We start from the raw sequence: 15,345 nt of genomic DNA, 5'->3' as shown, positions 1-15,345 counted from the left end.
TATGTTCTTAAATTAAAACACAGTTATTTCTCTCTCTTGATTTTTAATAGTAAGTTATGTTTGTTATATTTTATGAAGATTAAATTTAGAAATGCAAGTAAGAACTGGATGTTTTCTAAATTATATGCCAAGTATCATAACTAACTCCCAGGTGAGTGCAGGAATTCCTGTAGGGCTAGGCTTTTTGCTGTTCAGAAAATGGTTTTTCCAGGAATATACTCTCAGAGCAACAATGTGATTGTCATTTGGAATATAGTCCCTTCTCAAGCTGTAATGCTTTTTACGTTCTAGCATGTTATATGACCTTCAGACAACTGAACTGAATATGTTTGAAGGATAAAAGATCTCTAAAAGAAACAGAAATCAAATCTGTGGTCGGGACAGGAAAAAAAAAAATTCTGTGTTCATGACATAGGTTTCACTTGAGCAAACTTTGGTGAAAGTGTTTATATGTAATAGTATTTTTAATTCAGGCTTGTATTCAGTGTGTTGAATTAATCTGGACAAATATGAATGTTGCCATCCAAATCTGGTTCTTGGGAGCTTGAACGTGACTAGCTCTGGTCTGATATAAAAAGCCATACTTCCTCTGAGATTTTCTTCACTTCTTCCTCACTGTCAGTTTTAGTCAACATTCAGACCAAGCCCAAGCTTGACATTTATATGAACAGTACCTTTTCTTACTTAGCTTCTATGCCTAATTTATATGGCTTGTAATTTGTTGACAGAAAGATACTGAGGATGAAGTTCGAGATATCATCCGCAGTAATCTTCATCTCCAGGGCAAGGTAATTAATATGCATTTATAAACACTCTTGTTTTCCTTTTAATTCATTCAGTAGTACCATATAATGACCTGCCTTAGATAACTCGTAATCCCTTTTTCTCTTAAGTATCTTTTTCTTTTCTGCAGAAACCTGGACAATTACACACCTAATATTTGATGTCAGTTGTTAAATGCTATGTTTTTAATATGTTTATGTGTGCGTCATATATAATAGCATGTGATCCTTTAAATCCCTGCCTATGAGTACCATTAATATGACACTGGAGATGTAAACAATGTCTGTCTCTGTTTAAATGCTACCTTCTATTGTTTGAGATAGAATCTGCAAAATATTCATTGTTATTTTATATCAATTTGAAGTGTAAAGAAAGAGGAAACTGCCACTTGTGCATATTCTATGAAGTGAAAAATCACCACATGACTCTGTTTTGTCCCTGTTTTCCAGACCAGGGGGAAAAAAGTGCATTGGAAGAAGTGTAGATTTTTGTTATACAGTTCCAGTTATTTTGTGTGAGATTAATAGCCCTAGGACAGAAGTCCTAAGCTAGTCCAATGTAGAGCTGTTTTATTAATGCCCCAAATAATGGCAAAGAATGAAGCCAGAATATGGAAGTGTAATAAAATGATGTACTTCTCTATTGAAGGAAGAGGGAATCTGACCCATGGATAGTGCTTTAAACCCATCCATCTCTAACCCTCCATATACCCCCCACCCCAGCTAGATTTGCCTAAAGGAAAAAACTAGTATTTGCCATGTTTAAATGGTTACAAGAAAAAAATGCATATGAGAGGGAGCTCTGGCTTTTTTTTCTGAAAAGGTATTTAAGAATCATCTAGAAGTCTGGATTCCACTGAGAGTCAGTGCAACTTAAGTGCTTAGCAAGATAAGTTGTTATTATTCCATGGTTCTCAGATTTCATTCTTGTTCAGTCATAGTCCTAAACCATCAAGTACCATTTCCTGTTAAGAAAAAGAATGTCAGAGTGCTTACTACGTGCATACACTACCTCTTTTTTGTCCGATTGAGTCAAACATAAAGGAGACATAAGCTAAATGGTCTTAGATCATTTAACTTTTTAATTAACATTATTAATAAACATGTAGCTTAGCTATGATGCTGTTTGTGTAAGGTGACTTTCAAAACAGCAGAAAGATATCTAGCTTACTTCCAAGCAGATCTTCGACCACAGCAGTATTCTCTCTTCAGATGGTGTTTTCTCTTGACCACTTTTGCTTCTCACAGACACCATGTCTTGTTCTTTGTGTGTTAGAGTTAAAATGTCGTTTAACTTAATTTCTTTTTGGAAAAATGCACTGTTTAAGAATCACCCTTTTTAATCTTTAGCTATGAATGTTGCAGCATCTATTTCATGCATTTGTCTACCTTTGTCTACATTTGTCTTCACCCTGTTTCTGTCTTTCCTTTCCTTGCATGCCTGCATGCTGTTACTCAGTACCGAGCCTTTTATTTCAAGAAATTGATGATGAAACTTGCATTCATTTTGACATGGATGAAGCTCAAGTCACCAAAACTTCTTCCAACCATGCTAATTCACACCTTGAATGTCAACTACTCTTGCCCTTAGAAAACTACCTATACAAAAAAGCTGTACCTTGATAGAATGTGAGGAGTGCTCAGATCAAAAGACATCTCTGCCTGTGATTAAAAAGTCTTTGGTGGACTATCCATTCATGATGATCCAGTCAAATGCTTACACAAAGACTGTGGATGTGACAGTTGTTAAGAAATGGAAAAGCCGAAAGGTGGAAGAAATGCCTGCCAGTTGTGGCTTTCTAGGTTGTAATAAGCTATTGTTGAGCGACTGTGTAAGTGTATAATAATTTCCAGCACTTAAATAATCTGTGTATCATAAGATGATTTGTGGAGGTGAGTTAGCATTATTGTCCCATTTTAGGCATAAACTGAAATCTGGATGCACAAAGGTGTTCTAGGAAAGTAAGTGTCAAGCTAAAGTCCTATTCAATTCTATAAGGCTTAGGCTCCCAAATGCTCTATGAATCCAGGCCAGTGTGACTTAACCCTAAATTGCACAGTCGGGAATGGATCACTGGCTACAGCTCTCAGTAAAAGTTTGCGCTTTTGAGTGCAAACATTTTGCATTTTTCTTCAATGTCATTGACGCAAAAAATAGTGATTGCAATGTGGGTAGCATTGGCATTGATTAGCAGAAGCGCTGGGGACGCAAAATGAACCAAGAAGAGATTGCTAATGGTAAAGTGGGAAATCGTTGATCGCTAAAACAGAGAAAATGAAATATAAAGAGAAAAATGAAGAAGACATTTTGCTTCATACATTTCTTCATAATTTATAAGCTTATAAACAAATACATCTTGAATTTTTTTTCATAAATTAACTTTTCATTTTTAGCTTGTAATCAGTAAAATTAGGATTTGCTAACAATTGGAAAAAGCAAAAATGCAATGACTAATATCCAAGACTAAAAACTGTGGACTAGCTAATCCCAAATAGAGTAACAATGCCATTTGTTTGGTTTAGTAACTAGAAAGATAGTGTTTAAAATTATGTCTGTCTACCTCATATTCATTACATTTCCTCAAATAGTGTGTTCATCACTGTTACCAGTGCTATTTATTGCCCCTTGATCAGCTGCTGTTTGTATGGTTATTATACCTTTAGTCCTCCAAAATCTTTCAACAAACATTGCGTGAATCAGTCTTTAGTTTTATTTGCACATATTCCCCCAATGCTTTAAAATCAATGTAGTGGATACTACCATAATAACATAAAGGTATGGTTTAGCCGTACAAAGTGCTCTGTTGTCTTTATAAGCAGTTTCTGTACTAATGAAAAATTTTGGCCCTATATTTGGAACATTTTGCCTTGGTTATGTCTGAAATCTCTTTCTCCTGCAGCTTGAGGATCCTGCCATTAGGTGGCAGATGGCACTTTACAAAGATTTACCAAACAGGACTGAAGATTCCTCGGATCCAGAGAAGACAGTAGAAAGAGTTCTTGATATAGCTAATGTACTGTTTCACCTGGAGCAGGTTAGACATATTTTCCCAATTCCATTGCTTCATATTCTAAAAGCACCAAGTATTCAACCTTTCAGTTATACTTTCACCCTTCATATCTAATTTTATTTTCTTTTATTCTTTCTTTTGGTGGCTTCTGTTTGCCTACTTTGCCTTGTGTTTTTAGAGCAATTATCTTGTGGTCATAATGATCATAAAATGTTTCTGCAGCAGGTCCAACAATCATTTATTTGGAAAAGGATTAGGAAAATGATATTTTCTGTATAGCTTCCCTCTTGTGTATGTCAGCTGGGAGGAAGTAATCACTAAGTTTTACCTCTATCAGTAAGTTCTCCATGGACCATGAAATTTGAGTAAAAAACAGATTAATTATTGAAAAATTTCCTTTCTCAAGGTATTTTTCCTCATTTGAGTTTCCTGACTTACAGTAGTAGCAAGAAATTTAAAGCTGCCTAAATAAATATCTCATAAGAAGTTGCATATTACAGCTGCATAGATTTGGCCAGGCAGATGATTTGATAGACAGCTTGCCTACTAATGGCTTTAGAAAGCTACTTACTGAACACTGATTTAAAAAAAAAAAATTGTAAGAGGAATGTCCACTTGACAAAATTCATATAAAAACTTATCTACAAGGTGAATCTGGACAAGAATATATACATTAAGGGAATCACATTGGCTGTGAAATACAGAGAATTCTTGATAATTTGGAAGGTTTAGCAAGACTACGGTTTGGTAGTTGAGCAAAATGTTGGCATATGTGATCTCAGATTCACTCTTTCTGGTGCAATGGCGAATACAAATGAAGATGAGCCTTGCTGGCTCAAATAGTACTTGCTGCATTCAAAGAACAGTAGAAGCAAGGTGGAGCATTGATTGTTCTGAGAAAGTTCAGGCAGAATCTTTAGCTTGTTTCAGAATGTGATGTGAAATTCCACTGTTTATCTAATATTTATAAGCTTAAATGCATGCACTTCCCATGTGCCCTGGACTATGGCAACTTTCATTTTAGAAAATCCTGTCAATTTATTTTGTGTCCTTCTTCCCACTAGCACTGATAGATTTTATTTTTTATTTTTATTTTTATTTTTTGCCCCTTTTCTCTCTGATTAAAGTCGTCCCCAGGAATAAGTCAATCAAAAACAAGTGCTGGAAGTTAATCAGATGTTTTTTTCCCCTTGGAACAAGAGTATTATTACCTATTTTTAAGCTGTTAATTCTCTAAATTTTGAAATTAAAAGAACTATGTTGGTACATTCACAAGTCAAAGACTACTCGGTAGATTTAGCTCTCCTGTTTTACTTACTGAATTGTTAGCTATCTTCTGTCAGGCATAAGACTGATGAATTTGAAGAATGATGTGATACAACAGCTGGGACATAGGTATTTGTATCAACACATGAAGCGCATTCAGGATGCCAAGAACTTTGAAGGTCACTTTTCTTAGCAATTGAGTGCCAGGTTCTTGATATCCTTAATGTACTCCATGTGTTGATATAAATATCTATGTCCCAGCTGTTGTATCACACAGCTCTTCATATAGCTTTGCCAGCCTTTATACAGACTTGCTTCAAATTCAGCAGTCTTATGCAGTTTGATAGAAGAAGATCAAGAGGAGTCACAACATTATACCCATTAATAACTGTGTATGGAACAAACAAGAAAGGATAAAATATGGAAGCAGTGGGACAGATTTTTTTTCCTAGTGGAAGAAAACTAGGATCATGGAGGACAAAACGTCTTGTCTTTTACTCGTGTTTTATCAAAGTTAACCAAACTGGAAAGAAGTTGATTACCATGTACAAAGTCACATATTTCAGCATGCTAGAACCCAAAGGTATCATCCCTTGTGTTTTTCATGTTCTGTCATAATATCAATCTCATAATACATAGACCCCAGCAGCAGTACAAAACCAGCGTGGACTCTATTCATAATACTGGGTCGGCATTTCAGATCAAGCCTCCTGATCAGGCTCAAACAACGACTTGTAATGAAGTAAATGCTGGCTGCTTTTGCTCTGTGTACTTTGCATGTAAAAGTCTGGAGATATGGCCTCGCGATTCTACTTGCCTTGTATAGACAAGCACTCGGGGATTTTTGCTTCTTTTACTGAAATGGGTAATTCTGTATCTTTAAAAATAATGAATATGTGAGCAGTGGGTTTGTCCGTTTTCTATGATAGTCTTGAGTCGTGCTTTGCCCTCCATATACAATACTCTGGCTACTTTCCTTATTGCACTTACAAAGATCTGTACTTCAGTTAGTTCTTTGTATTTTAATTCCATGAGCAACTAACTTTGTTTTTATTATTTTCAGAGATCTGCTTGTGTAGGCCGAGGCTATTTCTTTTGGGAAAGTATAGAGAGTTTAATACAGTTTTTGAAGATATTACTAATTACCTAACTTTCACATTTGGTTTTGTCTGACTTCTAAATTATTAGCTCTGATTTTATTTTGACTCTAAATATGATTGCAGTGGATGCTTTTTATATTTTCTCATAACAAATTTTGCTCATTTTTTATTTTTTAATCTAGAAGGAACTAGAATGTCACCATTTAATCTTTCAACAAGTGTAATTCTCCATTTTACTGAATGCTTTGCAGTTTTTAGTCTGATTAAATGTTTATCCTTTAATTGTTAATTGTTTCTGGTATTTCACTAAACACAAACTTCTTGGATAACTATGTCTGGATTGAATGTTGAGTCTTTATAAACATAATCCTTACTACATATTTTAAAATAAAATGCTTCATTTTATTATAAAGGAGAATCACCAAATCTTTCAGGTTAGAGATGTTAACTTCCATTGACTCTTTTGATGATGTGTGGAGACAGAGGAGCTACTAATGCTCTAGCACAGTAAAAGAACACATTGACACTGATTCCTGAATCAGTTATTTGTGTAGAAAAAAAATGGAGGCTTCTCTAGGAGTTGTGTAGGTTAAGTCAAATCAAATAATCTTTATGGAGTAGGTGTTAAGTAAGTCACAAAAACTGTGAGTAGACTGTGAGGCAGGAATGATCTGTAGCAAAGCCTGCAATCATAGTTCCCCAGTTATCTGGTAAAGGGCTGTAGCATGCTGTTGCTCTTCTGGACCATAGTAGTCATTTCCTTCTGATGGAAACAGGATGGAAGGTGGATGGAGAAAACTGAGAAAGATGAGGATGAAGCACACCCGATCTTATCTCATGCTTATGTAAAGCCAGGATACAGGGGACTGTATCTGAACACAGCACTCTGACATAAAGAAGTGTAACTGAAGTGTTTTGCAATATCTTATATTCACTCTAGCTATTCAGATTAATGGAAGGGATTCAGTCCTAACTAAATCTCTGTGCCTGTCTTTCATTTTTTAAAGTTAATTTCTTCCCGTTATAGCCAGTCTTGGTACATATTGCAAGTAAAAGATTAATAGTATGTAAGCAAATTTCTTTAGAAAGATTGGCTGAGCCAATGTGAAGATGTACAGTTTACATAATGTGCATACGTAAAGAGTAACATAAGAAAGAAAGAAAGAGTTGAGGGTTCTTTGCATTAAAATTTAAGGTTTCCTGAAAAATGGTCTCAGTGACAATAATATTCTATCTAAAAGATCTGAGAAATAGGGTGAAGTTAAAAAAGGAAAATACCTGTAACTTGCAAGGAAAGAGATTTTGCTTTTACATTTATTTTTTAGATTGTGTTTCTACAATTTGGCTGATCACTTGAATTCTGTCTAGAACACATTTTCTCATCCATTATTCTTCTTTTATTTTTCCAGTTGATTTATCTCTCATCTAACATTTTTATTATTATGACTATGCCCAGACAGTAGGAAAAAGCCACGTTATTTATTTTTTCATGCGTATTTTATATACCAGGTTGAGCATCCTCAGCGGTCCAAAAAAGCAGTGTGGCATAAGCTGTTGTCTAAACAAAGGAAAAGAGCAGTAGTTGCCTGCTTTAGAATGGCACCATTGTATAACCTTCCCAGGTAAGAGCTATAATGGTTCTACAATTCAGAAATGTAATTATGTTCGTATGATGCTATTTGGTGAGATTTAAAGGAAGAAAAATAACAGCAATAACAAAGAATCTACACTGTAATATACACTGTACGCTACAGTACACTTTCTTCTAATATATCTTTCAAAATATCACTTCAAATTTACATTTTTTCCCTCCCTCTGTTAATCCACCTGTTCTTGGTATGTTTTCTTTTCTGAAAAGAAGAGACCTTTCATGGGAGATAAATACGGAAGTGGACATATGAGGGTCACTTTAAGATGATCTTGAGAGATAAATTTCCTTCAGAGCCATGGTCCAGCTCTGGAACTGTGAAGTTATTCTTGTTATTAGACACCAAAATGTTCTGTATGCAGGAAATAAACTGGTAGTATTTATCTGAGGGAAACTTGTGTATTTACTGTGCATTTTTAGGAGGAGCATACTCTGTGTTTCGTGCCTTTTTCTGTGTATCCTTTTGCCCTTCCTTCTTGTTCAGCAGAGTATTGGTTCTATAGCCAGGTGAATCTCAGAATCCTGAGATCCTGGAAGGAATGAACAGGCAAAAAAAGCAGAGACGTCTGCTTTTTCACCCTAATTGCTAAAAATAATTTCCAGACCACTTGTATCTGATTTTTTCAAGATAAGAGCATTCTCAGTTGTTCCCAAAGGCCTGCATATTATTACTATCACTCTAGTTAGTGGGGTGAATTTTAGAGTCTTTCCTGGGAAGCACAAGGGCGTGAGATGCCATACCAGCCTGAAATCAGGCTTCCTTGGCAGTTGAAAATAGAATGAGGATATTTCTGTCTTTAGCTGTTCTTCTTTTTAACAAACAGGTCACCTGCACATAACTAACATTCATGTATATTTTAATTATATTTCTTCCTTTTCAGTGTATGAAACTGAAAATTATTTAAAAGAATTAAGATTGATAAAATTCTTTATGGAGACTGTTGTTCTACTGTCCATTTTGCACTAAAACTTGAAAAAAAACAAAAAACACTTAACATCGTAATTGGCTCCTTCCCTTCCTCCCCCCATCCAATTAATTTAATGGAGTTTAGAAAAAATCAGTTTATAATTTTGAATGTGCATGTCTAATTCCAAACATTTTAAAAATGCAATTATTTGGGAACAATCCAAAGTCATCTGTGGCTGTTGTCTTAATATTTAAATTAAAATAATATGAAAGCATTTCACATTCAGAATAAAACTCACTAATGTAATCAAGTAATTGATTTTCTCACTTTTAAAAAAAAATCCTTAAAGTCCTCTTAATTATTTGTTCCTGAAATCATTTATTGTTACATTTCCATATTAATTTTACAGATGTTTATAGATGTTGCATATTTTTAAACAAAGAATATTAATGTAAACTAGATTTTTAAAATAGATGATCTGGGCAGGCTTAACCAGAGAAATTTTGCTTCCTTTTTAAATGGTAGTTGTCATGTCTGGACAGTTCTCCAAACTAAAGAAAATTTATGTTGACCAAATTTTTTCTTTTATGAACTTACAGTTTCTGGTTTAAATTTCCTTTTTTAGGCACCGAGCCGTCAATCTCTTTCTTCAAGGCTATGATAAATCTTGGATTGAAACAGAAGAACACTATTTTGAAGATAAACTGATAGAAGACTTAGCAGTATGTCTGGGTGCAAAGGGTTGTGGGAATGTATTATGAATTAACACTAATCTTATATAATCACAGGTCTAAGTTTGGGAGGTACATAAGAAATAATTTAAGCTACTTCCACACAAAGGCATGCGAGTCACGCTGACAGGGGTTAAAAATCTCAAGTAATGGAGATTCCAGTATCTCCTCAGGCAGTCTGTTTCATGGCTTCACTATCATTCTAAAAACTTTTAAACTATTGTCTAAATCAAATGTTAGTTGCTGTAATCCCCTTATCTCATATCTTCTGCCTTGTGGACAAGGGAAACAGATTATTCCCTTTTTTTTGACATCATCTTTTATGTATTTGAAGATATTACAATCCACAATAAAGCCATTTAAGTCAAAAGGACAGGCTATAAAACTAGAAGAATTCTAATATCTTAGATTAATCAGTTCCTCAGAAGCTGGCATGAAAGGGTGTTCACTGGGACCATCTCTGTGGAAGAGTTCTCTTGCATTACTGGTCAGGAAGGTGAGAATTTTTCCAAACAGTAAAGTGTTAATTGTGTCTTTAGCCTGATGAGTCCCCGTGGCAATTTTCAGTATGGAGTTTTGTCCTCATCCCTTATAATCATCTGTCAGGAAGGGAGTTCCTAGCAAGAACTAGTACGAGGAAGTGATACAGTCCCCTGGATGTTCTATGCCATAGGGAAAGGAAGCTAACTGGAGAATTGTTATTAGGAAAAATAATGATTTGCTTTTAACTGTTTAAGGTTTTTGCTTAAAACCAACCACATCATTTGTGAACTATTTTGAAAATAAGGATCAAAATAGTCAAACGAGTATCAGCAGCAATGAACTCAAGACAAGCAGACCATGGAAATCCATTTTTGCCTGCACACATGCAGAGTTCATTTCTTGTGAATTCAAAATTAATCTTTATTGTATGATCCAAGCATTCAGAAAAAGCAGCAGACTTTCGCAGATGCTCACCTCATGTACAAATTTTTAAACGAATATCACTAGTGCAAGTGTGTTGCCAAAAATAATTACTACTTAACAAGTGAGTGTGTGTGTGTGTGGATGTGGAACATGGAACAACAAAGCTGTGTGTGTGTGCGTGTATGTATGTGTGAGCCAGCATGGTTATTTGGTTACACCCTGACATAAAAGGCTGTCTCCTTAGCTCCTCTATGAAGCCATATCTTTAACAGGCTTATAAAGAACTTGCCAGCAGGCAGCTGTTGTGAAAACCTTTCTTAGAATAGATAGAAACAGATCAGGTTGGCTGCTATAGCATCCTTTAGTAAAGGAGCACAGGCATTTCCTTGTAATTCCTCAAGCGTACAGATCAGTGAGACTCCAGCCCTCTCTTAAGGAAAGGTCTACTTTACCGTTCTTTCAAAAGAGCAAACAAAACTCTGTTCTGTCAAATCAATTTCTCTCAAATTCTTATTGCTTTAGAGTACCCTCTCTCAGAGGGTGAGAGATTGAGGTTCTACTGCTCAGCTCTGCAGAGAGCGTCCAAACTTGTGTGTACTTGATGATAAGGTGTGGTGGTGATGTTGGTGGAGGTTCTCTGTGTCCTAACCTGTGGTTAGGACACTTTTCAGGGATGTAGGAGATGAGTGTTTGCATACCCTTAAGCAGAAGAAGGGACTGAACTTGCAGTTTTGCTCCCTGAGTCTTTTGTCTTTAAGTCTATTTTATACAAAAGTGGCACTACCTCTTCATCCTGTCTTTGTATATTTGGGGGGGGGGGGAGCAAACACACACGACTCCTTTATTTGAGGAGCTTGGTTATGCTGATATGCAAGGTGTGCTTTGGGAAAGCCATACAGATCAAGCCTCTAAGGAAACTAGGCTTTTAATGCTTGAAATAAAAATCACAGGATAGTCGACACTGTCTTTGTATTTTATGAGCAGTAAAAATGCTTCTGCTTTAGTAAGGTTATATGAACGCTTAAGCTTACGTGTTATAATAAAATTATCAATTAGTTTTGTTGGTAGGCATTACTGGACATAATTTATAGGAATAATATGCTGAGTGGAAGTGTAGGAATTAGAATATTTTAAAATTAAATCTTTTAGGTCTTCAGAATTTAGAAATGGCCACTAAAACGTCCACAGCTTATTTGCTTTATCCTCTTATATTAAGTTCAACTAAAACTTTTTATTTTACATTTGAATAACTATAGGGCAAATGTCTCAAAAGACTGAAAATTAAGAATGCTTGTTTCCTAGAAATGTGATAAAATTAGTTTGTTCTAATTTTTATGCTATACTTTAAAAGCGAATTCTACTTAATTCAGTCACTGGTGAATTTGATCCTTCATTTAATTTGAGTTAAATCTCTGAAATCTAATAACTTGTGTAAAACATTAACAGAACCTCTGCCCTTTTGCTTCATCAGTTTTGATAATATTAGACAGGTATTTTGGATGGTAACATTACTGAGTACGGAAAACTGCCATTTAATTAAAGAAAAAAGTCAACATCCTAAATGAGATTGAAATAAAGAACAGGGGGAGACTCCCATAATGGTAAAATGTAACTGCAGTTATAATTTGCGTTGTTCAGATCTTTCTACAGATACTGAAAATATTGTCACATATTGAAAAAAAAGTGATATGAACCTTTAAATGGCCATTTAATGGCTCTTTTCACTTCTAATAATAGAAGTAGACTAGCAAGTGAAGCAGTCATTGTGCATACATGTCAACTAGAAGCCTGCTCTCAGCTGCAACCAGTTGTATTTGGTACAGCAGAGCAGAGATGATGGTCTTCACATGTATGTTTGAAGTGTAGTACACATAGAGATCTATAAGTATTTCCATGGGAGTATGTTTAAGACTAGAACACCCAAACTTTTCTTAATAGGCAAAAAATTCCTTTTGCTTATAATCTGCCATGTGTCCAACACTTTCTTATTACTATCAGATAACATGTCTAGGGTTATAGTAATTTTTTACTTGTGCAATCTTAAAAATGCATGCAATTCTTTTTAATCTGTATTTTAGCATTTATTGGTAGGTAAAAACTAGGAGGAAGAGCTACTGGTTGTAATGTAGAAAAATGTATCTGGATGAAGCAATTTTGTGAATACTTGATTTGCAGAACTCTACTATCTGAAATTTCTTTTGGCAAATGACAGAAGTCAGAGGACAGATTTTGTTTAATATTTTCAAAGATTCTTTTCGAAACACTGCTCCAGTGATTGCCGTTATGGTATTTAGGACTGTGTTTTCCTTTTGCAGTGATGTAACTAGAGCTGTCTAAACCTGAACGCAAAATGACAATTTGAAAAACACAATTTGGGTCTATATCTGTCTATATCTATCTATCTATAAATATAAATATATATATATTCTATATAAAGCTATATCTATCCATATATTAATATAGTGTGTATGTATTATTGATTGATACATATTATCGGTTTGTCTTCTTTTAATATTCTACATCCAGCCAACATTACTGTTGTTGGTAGACATGGCTCCTCATTTCTAAAACTGTTGGTAAACTTCAAGCTTCGATTTCTGCTCCCTCAAAACCTCTTGGGATTCCTCAGGGAATGTCATGCCTGGCATAGCACTTGGAACAGAGGAATCTAATTTTCAGCTGATACAGCTTGGTGATGTAGAGAGGAACAGATAGTATGATAGCAAATGGTGGGTTCAGGTAACCACCCAATCTGAACAATAGCAGTAAAAGCTTGAAGTTGTTTTCAGATTCTAGAGAAGAGGATACATTTTTATGAGGAAACGAAATCCAAAGCTGTGCAAATAGTGTCATCTTAATAATCTACATGGTGCGGTTTGAACACAGTCAAAATTCAGGTTTTTCCTACTTATTCTGCTTGGAACTTATTTCCTCCTGGTCATACAAGTCAAAATTGTATATGTGATTATTTAATGTTTAATAAAGTGCACAGAGTAAGACATTTTTTGCAATAGATAACCAAATACATCTTTTTAAATCTTTATTTCAATTTTCTTTCCCTAAAGAAACCTGGAGAGGAACCACCAGAAGAAGATGAAGGCCTTAAAAGAGTTGATCCTCTACATCAACTCATTCTGCTATTCAGTCGAACAGCCTTAACTGAAAAATGGTAGGGATGTTGCGAGAGACTGCAGAGTATATGCAGATTTTCAGATTACTTCTGTATTTGAAGTTATCCATGTCTCTGTCCATGTACGATAGCATTGGCTAGGTCAGAACATCTGACCCACTTTTCGATCTGTATTAGTTAGTCAATTCCTCCTTTTCCAAAAGACTTTTATACTTAATTATTAGTATAAAATCCCCTTAAAATGTTTTTAAAGGAGCTTAAAATTATTTTGATGCTCGAATTCTATTATAATTGCTCGACTCTTCATCTTTTTTCCTTCCCTCTCTCTATTACCCAGCAAATTGGATGAAGATTTCCTGTACATGGCTTATGCTGACATTATGGCAAAGGTAACTTTTTCACTATCTTCTACATCTTTTATGTTTTAATAAAAAATAATGGTGTAGATTAAAAGATATTTTGTGTAAACTGAACTAAGGCTTAAAGCCCCCAAACTTTATTAGTATATGTTTTATTTTTGCATGGTTTCAGAGCTGTCATGATGAAGATGATGACGGTGAAGAGGAAGTGAAGAGCTTTGAAGTAAGACTAGACTTCTGTTTTGTTTTTCTTATCATATTAGACATTATTTCATAGCTTCCAACTGACATTTATGTTTCTTGGTCCATGGCTTACTGCAGCTTATTATGTCAGTGAACTGCATGTCAGAAGCTGGATTGGCAAATATGAGTCATCATGTTCATAGTAATAAAACAGATATAGTGTCATCTAATATAAGATTAAATATTCAGAGTAACTTAGTGGATCTTACATGTTTATCTGATTGACTAACTTTAGTTTCTGAAGAGAAATATTATAAGTAGCAACTTATTCTGGAAGTCTGATGAGAACAGGCCATACCTTGCAAAGTATCAGGTCCTATCTTAGTTTGGATGGTTGAAATATTGAAATAATACTGCTTTTTGCAGTAGTAATTTACATTCAGTGCCAGTAAGCTAAATGATATTTTTATGTCCATATATATGTAAGTGCTTCTTAGTAAAAGGTCAGCATTTACTCCCTGAGAATCCCAAGCTTTTTGTTATGTTGAAAATAGGAAATCTGTATTTATTGTTGATTAAAGTTGATTTTCTAATGATGATCACTGTATAAGGAAACACAATTACATGAGTTAATTGCAAGAATAAGAGGTGTGAGTTCTTGTAATGTTGTTTGCTCTAGGATCTGTCTCTCTTTTTCCATCAATAAAATGGAAATTACAAGAAATTTATCATTCTGAGGGGCACTGAGGCAATTAATTAGCTGATTAATATCTTTAGGCATATAGTAATCCTGACATTAAAAGCTGTCTAATATCTTACAAATAAGTTAATATGAATATCTTTATCAAAACACAGAAACATAAAATACATGCTTTAATTTTGTTTTACTCTCTCAAGATACTGATTTATTTGATACAAAAATATCTGTGCTGCTTTGATTTTTGTAGAGTGGTTTGGAACATGTTTAGTTTTTATTCACATTGTTTTATACATATCAAATATATCTGTATGTTTTTTACATGAGTGCTAAATGAACTAGCACAGAATTTTTTAAGTATGTATTCCCCATTTGGCTGTAAACAGAAATTAGAAAAAATACTAAATTCATTTGAGTCTCTCAGAAGTTCTAGTCCAGCTGAACTACAGCTAATTTACTGAAGTATAAGTTTCTATTTATTCATAAATATCTAAGATTGAATACAAATTTGTGTTCCTTTTTTGAAATTGCAAATATGATGTATCATTGACTAAGCAAAGAATATTTATTTCTTTACGCTTTTGTCAGTTAACTCATATATGCTTGTTAGACATATAAAACTCT

At 34.5% G+C, this 15,345-nt stretch overlaps 1 protein-coding gene across 1 annotated transcript in view; it reads left to right on the top strand.

Moving 5' to 3' along the window:
- RYR2 (ryanodine receptor 2) overlaps positions 1-15,345 on the top strand; it is a 352,195-nt gene that overhangs the window by 266,598 nt on the left and 70,252 nt on the right. Inside the window, exons 73-80 of the mRNA XM_067294572.1 lie at positions 729-788; positions 3,683-3,817; positions 6,123-6,157; positions 7,668-7,781; positions 9,341-9,437; positions 13,418-13,521; positions 13,820-13,871; positions 14,014-14,064. Coding sequence (XP_067150673.1) covers positions 729-788; positions 3,683-3,817; positions 6,123-6,157; positions 7,668-7,781; positions 9,341-9,437; positions 13,418-13,521; positions 13,820-13,871; positions 14,014-14,064 — 648 coding nt within the window. The remainder of the gene's footprint in view (positions 1-728; positions 789-3,682; positions 3,818-6,122; positions 6,158-7,667; positions 7,782-9,340; positions 9,438-13,417; positions 13,522-13,819; positions 13,872-14,013; positions 14,065-15,345) is intronic.

Source organism: Apteryx mantelli, chromosome 3, assembly GCF_036417845.1.
Source record: "Apteryx mantelli isolate bAptMan1 chromosome 3, bAptMan1.hap1, whole genome shotgun sequence".
Taxonomy (NCBI): Eukaryota; Metazoa; Chordata; class Aves; order Apterygiformes; family Apterygidae; genus Apteryx; species Apteryx mantelli.
This window is presented reverse-complemented; position numbering and strand designations above follow the sequence as displayed.